General features: G+C 44.0%; 1 protein-coding gene across 2 annotated transcripts in view; it reads right to left on the reverse strand.

Moving 5' to 3' along the window:
• The window catches only part of rbl1 (retinoblastoma-like 1 (p107)), a 100,458-nt gene that overhangs the window by 41,616 nt on the left and 38,100 nt on the right, over positions 1-20,742 (reverse strand). For both annotated transcript variants that reach the window (XM_078554769.1, XM_078554770.1), the window contains exons 6-12: positions 17,185-17,345; positions 14,551-14,615; positions 12,291-12,477; positions 11,713-11,879; positions 6,390-6,502; positions 1,927-2,030; positions 1,689-1,826 (exon numbers count right to left, since the gene is read on the reverse strand). In XM_078554769.1, coding sequence (XP_078410895.1) covers positions 1,689-1,826; positions 1,927-2,030; positions 6,390-6,502; positions 11,713-11,879; positions 12,291-12,477; positions 14,551-14,615; positions 17,185-17,345 — 935 coding nt within the window. The remainder of the gene's footprint in view (positions 1-1,688; positions 1,827-1,926; positions 2,031-6,389; positions 6,503-11,712; positions 11,880-12,290; positions 12,478-14,550; positions 14,616-17,184; positions 17,346-20,742) is intronic.

The following is a 20,742-nucleotide window of genomic DNA, read 5'->3' on the forward strand; positions in this document are numbered from 1 at the left end:
ACCCTTCGGATATCCCAACACAATGACTCCGTGGGAGTTGCCGGGAAGTTTGAACTTCCGATGGGCAATTCCCCTGCTCCCAGGATTCTCTGAACAGATCTCCAACTTGGAGTTACAGTCAGAAACTTTGGAGAGTTATGACTTACTTACCTAGACAGTTACCCAGGAAATGTTAGACAGGAAAATCCTGGTCTAACTTCTGGGTAACCATAGGAACGATGTTCCCCCCCCGCCACCTCCGCCACCACACACTGATCCCCCTGACTCCCACCTTGACCTCCCCCGATCGACCCCCTGATTCCTGACTCCTCTCGACCCAGCACAGCTGCCATCCTGCTCACTCACCAACTTACTTCACCTACCCTAATCCCTTTAAAATCCTCCAACTTTCTCCCTAACAGCACCTTGGGTGTACCTTACCACATGGACTGAAGCAGTTCAAGAAGGCAGCTCACCACCACCTTCTCAAGGGCAATTAGGAAAGGGCAATAAATGTTGGCCCAGCCAATGAAGCCCACATCCCGTGAATCAATATATAAAAAAATACAGCAGCCAGTGCTGTAAAAAGGGGGATAAAAGCAAAAAACTGCGGATGCTGGAAATCCAAAACAAAAACAAAAATACCTGGAAAAACTCAGCAGGTCTGGCAGCATTTGCGGAGAGGAACACAGTTAACGTTTCAAGTCCGTATGACTCTTCAACAGAACTAAGTAAAAATAGAAGAGGGGAAAAATTAAGCTGGTTTAAAGAGGGGAGTGGGACAAGAAGAGCTGGATAGAGACCCTCTATCCAGCTCGTCTTGTCCCACCCCCCTCCCCCCTTAAACCAGCTTATATTTCACCTCTCTTCTATTTTTACTTAGTTCTGTTGAAGAGTCATACGGACTCGAAACGTTAACTGTGTTCCTATGCGCAGATGCTGCCAGACCTGCTGAGTTTTTCCAGGTATTTTTGTTTTTGTTCTGTAAAAAGTGGATGTGGTTTCAGCACAGATTCCCTTTGCTGGTATCTCTGAGGTTTCATGTGTTGAGTCAGTTTGGAAGAAATCTTCATCAGCAGATTGCCCAGAAAAATCAAAGGAAGGTAAGTGGGAATTTTTTTTTGTCTGATCAAGGTTGGAAATATGGGTTCTGATCCTGATCAGTAGGTTTAGGCCAAGAAAGTCTTTTGTTCTGAAGAAAAGTCATGACCTGAAACATTAACTCTTGTTTCTCTCTCCACAGATGTTGCCCGACCTGCTGAGTACTTCCAGCATTTTCTGTTTGTACTTCAAATGTTCACCATTTTGCTTTTGCGTAAGAAATTCTTGTTAGTTGTTACATAGCTGCTCTAACTTCATTAAGTGCATGTGGTAGCAAGTTAGATTACACTGAGGTTTGCAGAAAGCACTCAAATTCAAATCCACCACTTGGTTCATTGGTGGTCCATGAGAGAAGTAATAAACACCCAAGTTGTGGGGAGAATGGAACTAAAAATTAATGAAATAAAGTTATTTTAGCAAAATATCACCCAGTTACAGTAACACAGGACTGGAAGTATGTCTCTCAACCACACAAAATACTGATTGACATATAGGATGGACCATGGTGAAGTAGTGGAGGCCAGAACTCTGAAGTTTTTAAGAGCTGAAATTGGCTAAATGAGTATCCTCATCAATGTCTATCTTAGGATCAAAAATTCTTAACTTACCTTGTAGAAGTAAAAGGGGCTAAGATTCAGGATGTCGATAATCCATGGGAAAGTACGCTGGGAACTATAGGAGGAGAGAACTATCTCCAGGCAGCAAGCCATCAGAGAGCGATGAAAAATATCTTGCTCCAGCAACACCTAGAGAATTAAAATTCACTTAAATTACAAGTCTCCACAATGTACTGAGGTACAGAATAGTGATACGTCTCCGACATGCAAAGCTGCTCCAGCTACTCACAGTCATGTCTTTCCCAGTGTTTCGACGACTTTCCTGCACCATCACTGTCTCCAGGATTTTCCAATACAAGATTTCAGCAAGCCGCAACCGTTTGATGGCAAAATCTGTTTCAAATGATCCAAACACAAAAGGGATTTCCATAAATTCCTTCAGATTTAGTGAGAGAACATGGTCTTAACATTTTCATTGTGAGCTATCAAAACATTATGGAAGGAGCAACATTTGTAAAAAGAACATTTATCAAATCACTAGCTAAGCAATGGTGAATAAGATACTGACATATGGATTACAATTATTCAATAGAAGAGAGTAGAAAGTCATTTAGGAAAACTACTTAAATTATATGACACCATCTCATATTCAAATATCTCAAAGCAATTCATACTTTTAAAGAGAATTAAAAATTCGTGCCTTTTAAAGAGAGAACTGGATTGGTTTCTCATTGGTGGAGGCATCATACGGGAGTTAGGCACTGAATAATATAGGTCATGTAATTTCCTGGACTAGTTTCTATCGGTAAGCGGGATTGAAATTTTACAGATCTTGCTCCCTTGTCGGCCTTGGGTTTTTAATCTGGTTTTTCTACAGGAGACTACTTGGCATCTGAGAACATGATGCATAAGGCATCACAAATATACGGAATAGGCTAGTTGGATCAGCCAGCCTTTCCCTGTCATATGGTGTGATGAGAATCTGCTTTTGAGTCTGGGCAGAATTTTAATCTATTCACCAAGGGAACTCCCTGCTCTGAAATGGACCATGGAGTTCTTTTGCAAATTTAATTTTTATTAGTACTTGTGCTCATTAAATGAGGGATGTTAGCCCTAGGGATTAGAACACTCTACATTTTAGCTACCCAGCATCTGTATTAAATACTAGTCCAGATCAGGGACAGCACTGAAAGCAAAATACCAACGATGCTGGAAATTTGAAATACAACAGCAAAAGATGGGAAAATCTTTCTACAGTATATACCTGCAGTGATGATAGGGGAGGAGAAAACAAATTGTCATGGTCACTTTAATGGGATTAAGAGTCTGCAGCATAAGGCCATTTGGTGCAACAGGTCCATGCGGGTCTATGTTCCACACAAGCCTCCTTCCCTTGTGGGGTAATCTAAACTAAGGGGTACAGTTTAAAAATAAGGGACTCTCCCATTTAAGATGGAGATGGGGAGGAATTGCTTCTTTCAGAGGGTGGTTAATCTTTGGTATTCTCTATCCCTGACAGCAGTGCAGGCTGGGTCACTGAATATATTCAAGGCTGAATTAGACAGGTTTTTGATTTACAAGGCAGGCAAAGGTTATGGGGGGTTTACAGGGAAGTAGAATTAAGGCCACAATCAGATCAGCCATGGTCTTATTGAATGATGGAGCAGGCTCAAGGGGCCAAATGGCTTACTCCTGCTCCTATTTCATATGGCAATGAGAGTCAAGAAACTTTTACAGAAGAGGCTTCTTCATAAAAATGGGCATATGAATGCTCAATAGAAAGTGGTACAGCTCTAGATTTTTAAACCGATTTGAATTCATTATCCCTCAATCTTTGCCCTTGAGTCCCAAAGCTAGTGATTCATACTGAGATTTAGTTTTGCGCATAACTGCTTGATAGTCTTTTCAAATAAAGGTGAAATGGTTAGGACAGGAAATGTGCAGGTTGGAGAGCCAAATATCCTTACCAATAAATCTGCAATTTTATAAATCAGGAAGATATATTTTATACAAATGTCACTCTCTAGAACTGCATATCAATAATATGGTTGAAGCAGATGCCGACAGACCTTGTAACAGGACAGTATTAATAGAACTTAAATGATCTCTCAAAAACTAACTCTTCATGGTCACCAAAGTTTACAAACCTAGGCAACAGGTTTGTTTAAGGTCACATGGCACTCAATTCATCTATATATACAATTACAAAGCTGAAAAGTATAACATAGCATTGATGCAGCTGCTGGACACAGCAGTCACTTTAGAGAAATTTGCCATGGTGGACATCTTTTACTGGATAATGGAAATGTGGTTACAGCCCTGGTGTCTGCTCAAGATTATTTTCAGACCTAATTCTTCCTCCTGGTGTAGAAAGGTCGCAAACAAAGCTTCCCCATAGTAAGGAAGATAACATTTCAGGGGCAGTGAATGCATGAGAACCTTCCAGCAGCTGGTTTCCAAGCAGAAACAAAAATACCTGGAAAAACTCAGCAGGTCTGGCAGCATCCGTGGAGAGGAACACAGTTAACGTTGCGAGTCCGAATGACCCTTCAACAGAACTAAATAAAAATAGAAGAGAGGTGAAATATAAACTGGTTTAAGCGGGGGTGGGACAAGTAGAGCTGGATAGAGGGCCAGTGATAGGTGGAGATAACCAAAAGATGTCACAGACAAAAGGACAAAGAGGTGTTGAAGGTGGTGATATTATCTAAGCAATGTGCTAATAGGTGACATTAAGGGTAGAAAGCAGGACGAGCAAGGTATAGATTAGCCCTAGTGGGGGTGGAGTGGGGTGAAGGAATCGAAAAAGGCTAAAAGGTAGAGATAAAACAATGGATGGAAATACATTTAAAAATAATGGAAATAGGTGGGAAAAGAAAAATCTATATAAATTATTGGAAAAAAAAGGTGGCGGGGTGGGGGGAGGAGATCGGAAAGGGGGTGGGGATGGAGGAGAGAGTTCATGATCTAAAATTGTTGAACTCAATATTCAGTCCGGAAGGCTGTAAAGTGCCTAGTCGGAAGATGAGGTGCTGTTCCTCCAGTTTGCGTTGAGCTTCACTGGAACAATGCAGCAGGCCAAGGACGGACATGTGGGCATGAGAGCAGGGTGGACTGTTGAAATGGCAAGCGACAGGGAGGTCTGGGTAATGCTTGCAGACAGACCGAAGGTGTTCTGCAAAGTGGTCACCCAGTCTGTGTTTGGTCTCTCCAATGTAGAGGAAACCGCATTGGGAGCAACGAACGCAGTAGACTAAATTGAGGGAAGTGCAAGTGAAATGCTGCTTCACTTGAAAGGAGTGTTTGGGCCCTTGGATGGTGAGGAGAGGGGAAGTAAATGGGCAGGTGTTGCACCTTCTGCAGTTGCATGGGAAGGTGCCGTGGGATGGGGTTGAGGTGTCGGGGGTGATGGAGGAGTGGACCAGGGTGTCCCGGAGGGAACAATCCCTGCGGAATGAGGCCGGTGGGGACGGTGAAGGGAAGACGTGTTTGGTGGTGGCATCATGCTGGAGTTGGTGGAAATGGCAGAGGATAATCCTTTGAATGCGGAGGCTGGAGGGGTGATAAGTGAGGACAAGAGGACAAAGGGGACCCTATCATGTTTCCGGGAGGGAGAAGAAGGTGTGAGGGCGGATGTGCGGGAGATGGGCCAGACACGATTGAGGGCGCTGTCAACCTCCGTGGGTTAAGGAAGAAGGAAGACATGTCAGAGGAACTGTTTTTGAAAGTGGCATCATCAGAACAGATGCGACGGAGGCAAAGGAACTGAGAGAATGGGATGGAGTCCTTACAGGAAGCGGGGTGTGAGGAGCTGTAGTCGAGGTAGCTGTGGGAGTCGGTAGGCTTGTAATGGATATTGGTGGACAGTCTATCACCAGAAATTGAGACAGAGAGGTCAAGGAAGGGAAGGGAAGTGTCAGAGATGGACCATGTGAAAATGATGGAGGGGTGGAAATTGGAAGCAAAATTAATAAATTTTTCCAGGTCCAGACGAGAGCATGAAGCAATCATCGATGTACCGGAGAAAGAGTTGTGGGAGGGGGCCGGAGTAGGACTGGGAACAAGGAATGTTCCACATACCCCATAAAGAGACAGGCATAGCTGGGGCCCATGCGGATACCCATAGCCACACCTTTTATTTGGAGGAAGTGAGAGGAGTTTAAGGAGAAATTGTTCAGTGTGAGTAGTGAGGAGAGTAGTGGTGGATGCGGGTTGTTCGGGCCTCTGTTTGAGGAAGAAGCGGAGAGCCATCAGACCAACCTGGTGGGGGATGGAGGTGTAGAGGGATTGGGCGTCCATGGTGAAGAGGAGGCGGTTGGGGCCAGGGAACTGGAAATTGTTGATATGATGTAGGGTGTCAGAGGAATCATGGATGTAGGTGGGAAGGGACTGGACAAGGGGAGAGAGAATGGAGTCAAGGTAGCAAGAAATGAGTTCCGTGGGGCAGGAACAGGCTGACACGGTCGGTCTGCCGGGACAGTCCTGTTTGTGGATTTTGGGTAGGAGGTAGAAGCGGGCCATCCGAGGTTGGGAGACTATCAGGTTGGAAGCTGTGGAAGGAAGATCTCCAGAGGAGATGAGGTCAGTAACAGTCCTGGAAACAATGGCTTGATGTTCAGTGGTGGGGTCATGGTCCAGGCAGTACTGACAGATGGTGTGTGGAAAAACAATAGTCAATCAAGGCAAAGGGGTGCGAGTTTATTCTGCCTTCAAAGAGGAAACAAAAGCTGTCAGCTCTATTGAGCTTCTCACCTATATGAGAACCAGCCTGGTTTTCCACAGGCTGGGTGTAGCGCTGGCAGAAAGTCTCGCCCATCTCTTTCAATCGTGCCTTTATAGCTTCAGTTGGGTTCCGTGAACAGGAGCTGAAATCAGTGAATAAAGCTTTATAATTGTAAGCCGGAGAACTTTGGGAAAAAAAAGACTCTGCAATTAGACTAAGAAATGCTACATTATATCAGATACGTGTTTATAAACAGTCACTTGGTAGCACAGAACTTGAATATAGCTGAAAAGAGAGGTGTGCTGCCGAAGCTTTTTGTCTCGTACACGCCAGAACAAACTCAAGAAAGCCAAATTTCAAATAATCACAACAATTTATACTACAGGAGGAAAGGGTGCTGATTGGTTAGCAAGTTGACTATTATGGCAACACCTCAGCAAACGGGGCTTGCAACAGAGTTCTGGAAGACTTCAAGTTAAACTCCTTCTACACTGTCCCCATCAAACACTCCCAGGACAGGTACAGCATGGGGTTAGATACAGAGTAAAGCTCCCTCTACACCATCCCCATCAAACACTCCCAGGACAGGTACAGCACAGGGTTAGATACAGAGTAAAGCTCCCTCTACACCGTCCCCATCAAACACTCCCAGGACAGGTACAGCACAGGTTAGATACAGAGTAAAGCTCCCTCTACACTGTCCCCATCAAACACTCCCAGGACAGGAACAGCATGGGGTTAGATAAAGAGTAAAGCTCCCTCTACACCGTCCCCATCAAACACTCCCAGGACAGATACAGCACAGGTTAGATACAGAGTAAAGCTCCCTCTACACCGTCCCCATCAAACACTCCCAGGACAGATACAGCACAGGTTAGATACAGAGTAAAGCTCTTTCTACGCTGTCCCCATCAAACACTCCCAGGGCAGATACAGCACGGGGTTAAATATTGAGTAAAGCTCCCTCTACGGTACAATGTGCTCTCTCTGCTGCCCCCATGTGATATTTCTCAATTTTGCACACTAACCATCAGACTGAGTGAGGATCATGGCAGTAGTCATGATGGAGGGGAGTGCTGGGGGGGTTGGAAGTCAACCCCAGCCTGACCCTATGATCCTGTATGGGGACATAAGGGGGTAATCCACCTCACAATGCAGTCCTGACTCTGAGAGAGTCCCCTGTGTGAAAAGAACACAAGAACCAAGAACATAGCAGGTTCCCACAAATGAGGTAAATAAAAAACTGTATTGATTAAAGGTTGAATATTGTCCAGGACACTGGGCATAACTTTGAAATAGCGCTCCCGGATATTTTACATCCAACTGTGAGGGCAGAAAGGATCATTAACATCCTATCCAAAAGACAGCATCTCTGACAGTGCAGCATTCCCTTCGTATAAGTACTGGGCACATCAACCTGGATTATGGGTTCAAGTCTCTGGAGTGGGGCTTGAACCCAGGACCTTGTGGCTCAGAAGTGAGCATGCTGCCTACTGAGTCAAACTAGTACATAGGTATTTGAGTGAAAATCCAACAAATAGGAGGAGTGATATATGGCTGAGTTAATTATAATTAAATGCTGAGAAGCTGAATTAAATACAGCAACCAAAAGTGTTTGTTTAGAGTTGCGGAATTAGATGGGGAGGAGAGGATGAAGAGGTGGGGCAAGTGTGGAAGCCTAGACGAGGCGAAGGAGGTTGGGGGTGTTAGGGGTGTTGCAGGGGTTGTGAAATGGGTGAGCTGGTATGGAGCAGGAGAATGGGAAGTGCTGGGATGAGTATGTGCGGGGTAGGAGGGGGCGTGCAGGTGTGAACGGGAATGGAGGGTGTGCAGCCGTGAACGGGTATAGGGTGGGGTGCGAAGGTGTGAATGGGCATGGAGTGGGGTGTGCAGGTGTGAATGGCAGGGGTGGGGAGTGCAGGTGTGAACGGGCATGGAATGGGGTGTGCAGGTGTGAACGGGCATGGGATGGGGTGTGTAGGTGTGAACGGGCATGGGATGGGGTGTGTAGGTGTGAACGGGCATGGGGTGGGGTGTGCAGGTGTGAACTAGCATGGGGGGTGTGCAGGTGTGAACGGGCATGGGATGGGGTGTGCAGGCGTGAACGGGAATGGGATGGGGTGTGCAGGTGTGAACTGGCATGGGGGGTGTGCAGGTGTGAACTGGCATGGGGGATGTGCAGGTGTGAATGGGCATGAACGGGTAGAAGGGGGGGGGGGGGGGGGGGGAAGGGGTCTGCAGTGCCAACTGATGAGCCCTGGGGGAAGAATTCAACCCTAAAAATATTCAATGACCCAGCCTCCACTGCTCTCTGGGAAGAGAGTTCCAAAGACTCATGACCCTCTGAAAAAATTTCCTCTCATCTCTGTCTTAAGTGGGAGATCCCTTATTTTTAAACTGTGTCCCCTAGTTCTAGTCTCTCCCACAAGGGGAAAGATCCTTTCAGCATCCACTCTGTCAAGTCCCCTCAGGATCTTATATGTTTCAATAAGATAACCTCTGAACCTTCTGAATTCCAATGGATACAAACCCAACCTGTCCAGCCTTTCCTCATAAGATAACCCTCTCATCCCAGGAATCAGTCAAGTGAACTCTGAGCTGCTCCTAATGCAATTATGTCCTTTCTTAAATAAGGAGACCAAAACTGTACACAGTGTTCTAGATGTGGTCTCACCAATACCCTATACAACTGTATAGGGAGCTCTATTCCAGTCAATTAATGTTACCGAGGTGGAAAAAGGCAGTTTCAGAGATGGCATGAATACGAGGTTGGAAGCACATCTCAGGATCAAATGTGACACCAAGGTTGCTAATAGATTGGCTTAATGGCAGGCTGTTTTCAGAAAGAGGGATGAAGTTGGTAGCTAGTGAATTGAGTTTAGAGGGGGGAAAAAAAACAATGTCTTCAGTCATCCCAGTATTTAATTGGAAGGAATTTTTGTTGATCCAGTGCTAGGTGTCAGGTCAGCAGTCTGATAATTTAGTAACAGTGGAGGAGTCGAGAATGACGGTGGGGAGGTAGAGCCTGGTGTTGACAGCATACATGTGAAAACATACATCGTGCCTTCAGATAACGTCACCAAGGGGCAGCATGTAGATGAGGGGACCAAGAATTCATCCTTGGGGACACCAGAAGTAACAGTGTTGGAGCAGGAAGAGAAGCCATTGCAAGTGATTTTCTGGCTACGATTAGATGGATAAGAATGGAACCACATGAGAGCAGTCCCACCCGGCTGGATGACAGTGGAGATGTGCTGCAGGAGGATGGTGTGGTCAGCCGTGTCAAAGGCTGCAAACAGATTGAGATGGACAAAGATGGAAAGTTTACCTTTGTCACAGTGACTAGGATTTTATTTGTAAATTTTCCAGTACTATGGCAGGGGTGGAAACCTGATTGGAGGGATTCAAACATGGAATACTAGGAAATATGGAAATGGATTTGGAAGGCGACAACATGTTCAAAGGCTTTGGAGGGGAAAGGGAGGATGTAAATGGGGCAGTAGTTTGCAAGGATGGATGGGTCAAGAGTTTTTTTTTGAGAGATTTAAATAACAGAGGGCAACACCTGAAGAGAGAGTACCATTTACAATACCAGCTAACATGGGGGCCGGGTTAGCAGTTAGTAGGGGAAGTTGGGTGATTAACAGTTTAGTGGGAATAGAATCAAGGGAATAAGAGGTGGGTTTCATGGACAAGATGAGCTCAGAGAGGGCATGAGAGGAGGTAGGAGAGTAACTAGAGAAAGATGAGTTTGGGGTGAGGGCAAGGCGGAGCATTAAAGGAAGCTTGGCCTGGCAGGCTAATGGAAGGGAGGGGTGTGGTCGAGGCAGCTGATCGAATTGTCTCAATTTTAGTGAAAAATTAGTCCATGGGCTCCTTGCACTTGTTATTGGTGAGAGTGGCGGGAACAGGGATTCAAGACTGTCTGCGGTTCAGGAAAGAAGCCGGGTGTTATCTTTGCATTCTAGGATGAGTCTGCAATAGTGAACAGTCTTAGCAGAAGAGAGTAGGGCCCAGTAGTGTTTTAAGTGGCCCAGATAGGTCTGGTGGCAGATAGCTAAACCAGTTGTGCACCATATCCTTTCAAGTCTACATCCATTGGACTTATGTGAACGAAGAGCCGCGCCAAGGGGAATGTCCAGAGTGACAGCAATAGTTTTATTGTGGTCTAGGACATCAAAAGTGGAGGCGAGGGCAGTGTTGAGTAAATCAGTACCTGCAGAAATGTTGTGGTGAACAGAGGGCCAGAAGCTAGATAGTTGGGATTTGAAAGTGCAGATGTGAGTGAATTTGGGGATAGACTTTTTCAAGGGATGGATACAGAAGAGGTAGGGTTGGGGCATGAAGGGGAACATGGGTGGTGAGCAATACAAGGAAGTGATCAGAGATTGTCTTACCTGTGACTGAAACCATGGGAATAGTAAGGCAATATGAGATGGCAAGATCAAGGGGGTGGCTGTGAATACGAGTTGGGAGTTTACATGGAGGGAGAGATTTAGGGAGGATAATTAAATCACTGAAAATGAGAAATGCAGAGGCTAAAGGAGGAAAGCAATGAAGAAATCGGTGAGAAAATTTTTATTATACCTTGGAGGGCCGTACAAAATGGGCATTTTGAAAAAGAAGTGAAAGGGGTGGAACAAGATGAGATGCTCAAAGGAAGAGGAAATGCCAGAGCAGTAGGTGGTCAGGCCAAGGTGTGATCTGGTGATAAGAGCCACATCGCCACCGCGGCAGTCTTGATGGCTGAGTGGTGGAAGGCGCAGCCAGGTGGGGAGGCTTCATTAAGGGGAAAGGAGTTATCACCCCTCAGCCAAGTTTCCGTTAAGGCCATGATGTCGATGCAATCATCCATAAGTTCATGAATGGCAAGAGCCTCACTTGTGAATGGACATTCTGGAGGGAGGTGCGCAGAGGGGAGATGAGAGCTGAAACGGTGGCAGGGTCCACATGATCAGCAGTTGGGACAGGAAGAAAGTTGGCGAAGTTAGCCCCCAGCAGGCGCAACTGGTGGGAAAGTCAATGAGAAAGTGGGGTGGGGCAATTACATTTGCTGCTCATAATGAGACCATCAAAGAATGCCAAGAAAGGGACAAAGAAGATGCAGGCTTCTCTAATAGAAAGCCAAGCTTGGAATGCTGCTTGGAAACTGACTATTAAGGTAGCTTGATGATGACTTTCCTCAGGGTTCTTTCCTCTCTACCTCTGGGAAAGTGCAGGACTCTACATGGCAACTTCAAATAGCCAAAATCAGAAAATCAAGAATGGAGGAAAGTAGAATGCTTCTTGTCTGCATGTAGTTTGGAAACAAATTCACAAAGCCACTAATGTAGTAAAAAGTGCTTTGCTCACTTGAAAATCTGCAGCAGATGCTCGCTAGGAATGTTCTTGAGTCCCATTACCACGGATTGTAAACGACTCACGCTTTGTGTGGCCGAGGATACCGGTGTTACAACTGGTTCCTTCTCTTTCAGGTACCGTCTTCCTGTCAATGGTGTTGAAGGTGCTAAAGACTTTGTCTGTGAAAACATAACGAGAAGAGTTTAGCATTTAATCTCCCTCACTGTGAATCTTCTACTGAAAGCAATATCTCAAAGCATCAGTCTAAAGGTTATAGCTAGAATTGAGGTTTTGGGACTTGAGCTTCAGATGGTCACAAGCAGTTAGGGCCTCAGTTTAACATGTTACTCATCTCATTCACCAATGCTGCATTCCTTCAGTAATGCACGGAAATGTCAGCCTCGATTATAAAATCACGTCTTTGGAGTGAGATATGAAATTCTGACTCAGAGCGCGACTACAAAATCAAGATCAAGAAGAGAAAGTAACGACTGGCTGGAGCAGAGGGAGGCTGAATTTATCAGTAACTATAGATCAATCTCTTGTCAGTGGTGCAAACAATTATTGAGTATTAAAACAGGTCTAATTACCTTTTCAAAATGCTGTTGCAGGTTGCACTCTACTTGCATTCTTGCCGATAGTTTGCCAACTGGAACGCCTGTTGTAGATTTTCGAGGTGTCCCAATTTCCTCATCAGCATCTTCTCCCAGAAATATCCGCTCGTCAAAATCCCCCACTGTCAGAACATACTCTTCATATTCCTTGTTTATTGCTTTGCTGCACCAAATAAGCACAATATCAAAAATACCCATCACATAAATAGAGAGACTAGACTAGGCTCATTTCTAGGTAGCACCTTATCTAGAATAGAGAGAGGTGTACAATGGGGAGAAGAATGGGCATTCCTTGTCTCGGTTTTCAATTCTAGCTTAGACGTATGGAATACAAATCTCTCTTAGCTGCAACGATTAGCACTTAAAATGAATTTGGGGTAGCCTCAACCCAGTTCCGAGTGGACATGAGACTGAAGCACACTCACCAATTTCAGTCTTGAAAACTGACAGCTTGTGCAAGGAAGTGAAAAATCACACTGTACAGTAGGAAATTACTCAAGGAATGTGAGATTAACTGTGTACCAGACAGTGCTACACCTAATAATACTAGGAGCCTGAAGTGGAACACTTTCCCACTCCAAGTATCCTTAACACTCACCAGTGCAAAATGTACCTCTAAAATGTATTAAAAAGTTTCAGTGATGGCTCAGAAGCTTTATCCAGTGATTGCTGTACCATATAGACCAAGTCCCGGTTACAATCCTCTGTTGAGTTAACTTATTTCAATAAGGTAGTGGCACTACCATGAACCAACAGTGGTTCCTCAACCCATACTGTAGTATCAAAATATATTGACTTGTCACTCATCCCTGATTATGAGGTGTTGCTAGTGCAGAATGTCCACCAATTTTGCCTACATAACAATCATTGCACATAAGAGTAACTCACTATATGAAGTACTTGGAAACAATTTTGATAACGCACTATATAAATACGTCATTGTATTATTTATATTTATACGTGTTAAAAATCTTATTGCACATTTCCTGTCCAGAAACGTCAGTTCCTGCTATCAAACAGTATTTTGTTGGTTATAATTTATCATTCAACGTTTAAAGCAATACCACTGGAGATAAATCCTCACGGACAAGTCCATTTAAAGGTAAAATCTTTTTGTCTGTCCTCTCTTCTGATGCTTCATGGTACACACCATTGTCACCACAGTAAGCCTGTGGTTTAACTCAGTCTTATAAATAATTCCTGGAAAGTACACGAGAGGTCACGGGTTGACATGCTTATCCCATCTTTTGTTCTCATTTCCTGTCTCTCGTGGCTTGCTCGCAATTGGCAGTGCCCTTAAATCCCCAGGTGAGGTAGCAGTTTATCATCGGAAGAGCTGTGGCTTTAAACCACATTTCACAACTTTACAACCTAGCAGTTTGGAACATAAAATACTTCCCTCTTTGATTTGAAGCAAGCAACTGTGGTTTGAATTGCTTGGCACACGCCTAACATTTTTAAAATAATTGAACATGGAAATATGGCTTAGTTCAGCCAAGGTCATACTAAGTGCAAATGAAAAATGCACCAGCCAACTTACGCTGAGGAGGAGGGGGAAAACAGGGCTTCTGTTACTGGCTGAACTGACTTTTAAACCTGAAACTTCATTATGGAGTTGGTAATATGAAGTTATAATGTTGCAGATGCGCAACACAATGTCTAAACAGAATTTAAGATGTTCATTCGACATGTTAATGAACTCCTGGCTTATCCAGTGTCTATCACTCATGCCCAAAGCAAAAGTCCACCTCTATAGGCAAGCTTTTGCTCCCTGTGGACCAAATGCCATAGTGCACAGGAAGTGAACTGGAACACGGTACAGACGATGGACCCTCTTACTGTTATCAGATAGCAGGTGGGCAGATTTATAGCTGTATAGGTGAGGTATTTAGAACAGTGCAATGCAACAATCTGAAGTCAGGTGACAGTTAGTAAAATAGGCAAACCAGTCAGGTGAAATCTTTGGAGTGAAGTAGCTGTATTTGTAGGGTAAATACAAACTAAACTCGCCACAGAAAGTTAATTCTTGCCCATTTTAGTCTAAATTCCTCTTCAGTTAATATCGCTCCTTACTGTGTCAGCTGCAAAGTGTGCCAACTATTCCAAGTCCAGGTTATTGTTATGCATTGAGAAAAGCAACAGTTCTAACACCGAAGCCTCGGGACACCATTCTTTACATCTGCTTTCAGTCTGCTACAATGGTTATATATTTATAATCAACAAACTTTAAACTCACTTGTTGTCTGTAAAGTTGTTGACATCCAGAAGTCCTATAAGGAGCTCGCTGTTTCCTTTCAGAATCTGAAATCAAAATCTCTATGTCAGAGGGGTCATAAAACTGATTCAATATTTACTGTTAAGGACTTACTCTCCTGATGGCTGTGCTACTGAAACAGGATTCACTCCCGGTTGTGCTTAGTTAGCTGATCTCCACCAATGGGCGCAACAATGAAAATAGCCCCAGCATCCCAGGTTAGAAAGGGAAGCGGGGAAGGGGTGGGGGTGAATAAATAGGAAACCCAATGAGAACAAACAGAGGCTAATTGTTACCTAAAATGCCATAGCCATTTGTTGGGATGTCGATCTACATCCCAACAAATGGCTTCTCATATCCAAATAAAATTATGATAACAATTTGTACTGGGCACTTTGGAGATGATACAGAGGGGGAGGCAACTAAACATACTGGGGACAGTAACTTGACCTACAAGCAGTGAAAGCAAATATTTAAAATGGAGATAAGAAATGGCATAGGGGTCCTCTTGAAGCATCTATGGGATACAGATAAAATAATCCATTATAAACTGTTTGACAAAATCACAAATTCTACATGGGCAAGCTGGTGGCGTAGTGGTAATAGTGATAATGTCGCTGAAAAAAATAGACATGTCTAAGCTTTTCGTCTTGGGCGCTCATCAGGACACTTTGCAACAATACCAAAATAACAGTAAAACAACAACTTATACTGTATGTGAGAGGGTACTGACTGATTGGCAAGTGGACTCTGATTGGTAAAGACGTTGCCATGGAGAATGCACCAGTTGCACCAGACAATTAACTGTCAGTCACCAGTCCCCTGATGAGTGCAAGGCGAAAAGCTTAGACATGTCTATTTTTTCAACAATACTCAAGTTCTGTACTACCAAATGACTATTAGCAGTAATGTCACTAGGCTAGTAATCCAGAGGTCTGGGTCATGCTTGTGGACAGACCGAATAGGGCATTTCCGTCAACTCCAGCATGATGCCACCACCAAACACATCTTCCCTTCACTCCCCCGGCGGCATTCCGTAGGGATCGTTCCCTCCATCACCCCCTACACCTCAACCCCCTCCCATGGCACCTTCCCATGCAACCGCAGAAGATGCAACACCTGCCCCTTTACTTCCCCTCTCCTCACCGTCCAAGGGCCCAAACACTCATGCATTTCAAGAAGCAGCATTTCACTTGCACTTCCCTCAATTTAGTCTACTGCATTCGTTGCTCGCAATGCGGTTTCCTCTACATTGGAGAGACCAAACGCAGACTGGGTGACTGCTTTGCAGAACACCTTCGGTCTGCCCGCAAGTATGACCCAGACCTCCCTGTCGCTTGCCATTTCAACACTCCGCCCTGCTCTCATGCCGACATGTCCGTCCTTGGCTTGCTGCATTGTTCCAGTGAAGCTCAACGCAAACTGGAAGAACAGCACCTCATCTTCCAACTAGGCACTTTACAGCCTTCCGGACTGAATATTGAGTTCAACAATTTTAGATCATGAACTCTCTCCTCCATCCCCACCCCCTTTCCGATTTTCCCCCTCCATTTTGTTTTTTCCAATAATTTATATAGATTTTTCTTTTCCCACCTATTTCCATTATTTTTAAATGTATTTCCATCCATTGTTTTATCTTTACCTTTTAGCCTTTTTTCGATTCCTTCACCCCACCCCACCCCCACTTGGGCTAATCTGTACCTTGCTCGTCCTGCTTTCTACTAGTAATTAGCACATTCCTCAGATAATATCATTACCTTCAACACCTCTTTGTCCTTTTGTCTGTGACATCTTTTGGTTATCTCCACCTATCACTGGCCCTCTACCCAGCTCTACCTGTCCCACACCCCCCTTAAACCAGCTTATATTTCACCCCTTTTCTATTTTTCCTTAGTTCTGTTGAAGAGTCATGCGGACTCGAAACGTTAACTGTGCTCCTCTCCACAGATGCTGCCAGACCTGCTGAGTTTTTCCAGGTATTTTTGTTTTTGTTTTGGATTTCCAGCATCCGCAGTTTTTTGCTTTTATTTTAGTAATCCAGAGGCCCAGGCTAATGCTCTGTGAAAATGGGTTTAAATCCCATCATGGCAGCTGGTGGAATTTAAATTCAAGTAATAAATTTGGAATATAAAGATAGTGTCAGTAATGATGACCATGAAACAATCATCGATTGTCATAGGAAAATCTAACACCCTTATCTAGTCTGTCCTATAGATCCACAGTAATGAGGTTGACTCTTAAGTGCCCTCTGAAATGGCCACTTCGTTCAAGGGCAATTTAGGGAAGCAACATCCACAGCCCATGAAAGAATAAAAAAAACTAAGACTCAAGCTCAGAACAGGGATATTAAATAAATAGTTTATTTAATTACACGTAGCAAACGTGTAGAGATAATAATTCAAGGTGGAGCTCAGTAGCTTTTCTTTTCAGCGAGAGAAGCAGTTGAAGGGGATAAGCGTCCAAGTACAGTATGGTATGTTTCAAATGCTAGGATCAGACAAGAACTTCTTTTCTGGTTTGTATGTTCCTATGTAATGAAACACTCCTGAATTTGAAGGATAGTATGAGAAGTGAATGTGTATCACCAGTACTTGTTTCACTACTATCTTGGCATACCTTTCTCTCAAACAGTCTCTTAATGTAAGGTTTCCAGTAGTGCTCCTTGATGCCTTTTGCTTCTACTGTGAGCCCATCATGCAAGTCACATAATTTGTCAATGATACATGGAGGTTGCACTGGGGGCTTATAGTCCTGGCTGCTAAACTCTGGCGGCAAACCTGCAAAGGCACAAATGCAACACACTTTAGAAAAAGTAATTCACCCAGAAAGTCATTCTGTTCCAAAATTAAATCTGCTTCAAAATTAAACACCGAAACAAAAAAAGTAATCAATTGACAAATAGGACTGATGAGGACTGGAGTATATGAACAGTTGTAGGCCATTTAGCTCCTCGAGCGTGTTCCACCATTCCATTAGTTTGTGGCTCATCTGTATCACAACTCCATTTACCTGCCATTTCCCTACATTCCTCAATACCGTTACAGATGAGTTCTGGTTTTCAAAACTTTGTGTTTTTTTATTCTTCTGTGGGATGTGAGCATCGCTGGCAAGGTCAGCGTTTGTTACCCATCCTTAACTGCCCTTGAGAAGGTAGTACTGTGTGAAACAATGCTTCCGATTTTGCTCCTAAAATGCTTAGTTCTAGTAGACAGATCAGGAGAGTTAACACGTGGCTAAAAGGCTGGCATGGGAAAGGGGGGTGCCTTTTCATGGGACACTGGCATCAGCTCTGGGACAGGAAGGAAGTGTATAAATGGGATGGGCTCCATCTGAACTGGGATGGGACCCATGTCCTAGCAGAAAGGGCATATAAGGGTTTAAACTATTAAGAGGGGTGGTGGAAGGGACCTACAAGAAACACAAGCAGTCTAAATGTAAACAAAATAGGGCAGGAGAATATAGGAAAGAATAAAGTAAGGGAGGACATTGATGGCAAGGGAATGAATAGAATTATAGAATGTGAGTCTAAAAAGACGATTAAACATAAAGAGAGGGGAAAATCCTATTAAAAATTAGTTAAAATATCTTGTACAGCAATGCACACAGTGTCTGTGATAAACTGGGGAGCTGGAGGCAATAATGCGGTGGGAGGAACCTGATATTGTAGGAATACTGAAACATGGCTGCAGAAAAATCAGGACTGGGAATTAAACATTGCAGGGTATAATATATTTAGAAACGATCGAGAGGGAAAAAGGGAGGTGAAGTAGCTGTACTTATTTAGGATAACATAATGGCAGTAGAAAAATGAGACGCAGCTATAAGCAAGACAAAAATAGAATTGATTATGGATAGAGATAAAAGATGTTATAGGTCAATCACATACTGGAGAGCAGCCTATAGACCACCAAATAGTGGAAGGGAGGAAAAGGAAGAAATGTGCAAACAAATTAGGTAATTGAATAAAAAAACAAAATTATAGTCATGGGGGAATTTCAACTAACCTGATATTAACAGGACAGAAGAGGTAGGTAAAGGGGATAAGGGAATGCAGTTTCTAGAATGGGTACAGGACTCCTTTCTAACCCAATATGTAAAAAGTATGAGAAGATTTGCAATTGGAACTAGTAATGCACAATGATCCAGAACAGATAAGAGAAAACGGGGGAACATCTAGGCAATTGTGGCCATGATATTTATACACGTAAGACAATGATACAGAAGGACATTCAGGTCACTATCAGATCAGCCATGATCTTTTTAAATGGCGGAGCAAGCTCGAGGGGCTGAATAACCTACTTCTGCTCCTTGTTTGTATGTTTGACAAAAGCATTCCAAAAGCTAGGTTAATAGATTGGAAAAAAGCAGATTTTGAGGGCCTATGAATAGAATTTGGAAAAATAAAATGTGCAACACTATTGGCAAACACAATGTAGAGCAACAATGGGAAACGTTTAAAATGGTGTTCAACAGAGTGCAAGAAAAATATATTCTGCTTAAAGGAAAGAACAAGTTTAACGCTAGTGAGAACGCATGGATGAATAAAGACATAAGGGAACAAATAGGGGGTTAGGAAAGAGGCATACATTAAGTACATAGGCAGCATGATAAAGGGAGAATATGAAGAGATTAAGAGAAAAGTCAAAAAAAAATTAGGAAGGCAAAAAGGAACATCAATAAAAAAAGGAAAGCTGTGAGGGAATCTCTTATTCTCTCCCTCTTAGGCAGTCCTTCAGAGTCGAGGATGACTTGCTTAGCTCTGGTTAAATGGGTTCTGAGATGACTGAAAAGGCCAATGCACAATCTGCAGACTCTGCCAAATGCTGGTTACGTGGTGCTTGAAGGGTAGGGTAGATGGGTTGATTGGAGGTTTGTACGCTCTCTTCAATGCCTCGACTTCACATCTGCATGCTCCCGACGGAGTCTCTTGAGGTACTTGGTGCCTTCCTGAATTAGCCTTCTCCATTTTGACCTTTAGGGAAGGAAATCCACTGTCCTTACATGGTCTGGCCTACATGTGACTACAGACCCTCAGCAACGTGGTTGACTCTCAACTGCCCTCTGAACAAGGGCTACTAGGGATGGGTAATAAATGCCTAGCCAGTGATGCCCACACCCCATGAATAAAAATAAAAAGAAAATTTTGGTTGGTCACAAGCCAAGGTCTCCCATGAGCTGGCAGGTATAAATATCAGGCAGGACAGGGTCCCAACACTGGGGAACTCAACTATAAACCCTCCACCAGTCTGAAAAACAATGGTTAACCACTATGCTCCACTTCCTGTCACTCAGCCAATTATCCATGTTGCTACTCCCCCTTTTATTCCATGATCTATAACTTCGCTCATAGATCTGTTGTGCGGCACCTTATCAAATGCCTTTTCGAATTCTTCATCGATGACTTTGTCTTTTGCGGGATCCTCTCATGACTGAAGAGTTCGATGTAAGATCGGCATGGACGTCCATAGAACTGGCAATTCCTTTTGTCATTGTTGGTGCTTGCCCTGGATCAGTTCACCACAGGTCTGCTTGGGAATTCTTTTTTTTATTCTTTAGTGGGACATGGGTGTTCCTGGCTAGGTGAGAATTTTTATTGCTCATCACTAGTTGCCCTTGAGAAGGTGGTGGTGAGCCGCCTTCTTGAACTGCTGCAGACCATCTTGTGTGGGTACATCCACAGTGCTGTTAGGGAGGGAGTTCCAGGATTTTGACTCAGCGACAGTGAAGGAACGGCAATATATTTCCTAGTCAGTATGGAGGAGAACTTGCAGGTGGTGGTGTTCCCATGAATCTGCTGCCGTTGTCCTTCTAGGCTGTAGATGTCGCGGGTTTGGCAGGTGCTGTCAAAGGAGCCTTGGTGAATTGCTGCAATGCATCTTGTAGATGGTACACACTGCTGCCACTGTGCACTGGTGGTGAAGGGAGTGGATGTTGAAGATGGTGGATGTGGTGTCAATCACGTGGGCTGATTAATCCTGGAAGGTGTTTTACTACTCGGGTGTTGTTGGAGCTGCACCCATCTAGGCAAGTGGAGAGTATTCTCCTGACTTGTGCCTTGTAGATGGTGGACAGGCTTTGGGGAGTCAGGAGGTGAGTTATTCTCTGCAGACTTCCCTGCCTCTGACCTGCTCTTGCAGCCACAGTATTTATATGGCTGGTCTAGTTCAGTTTCTG

The sequence above is a fragment of the Cetorhinus maximus genome, chromosome 13 (genome assembly GCF_964194155.1).
Source record: "Cetorhinus maximus chromosome 13, sCetMax3.hap1.1, whole genome shotgun sequence".
Taxonomy (NCBI): Eukaryota; Metazoa; Chordata; class Chondrichthyes; order Lamniformes; family Cetorhinidae; genus Cetorhinus; species Cetorhinus maximus.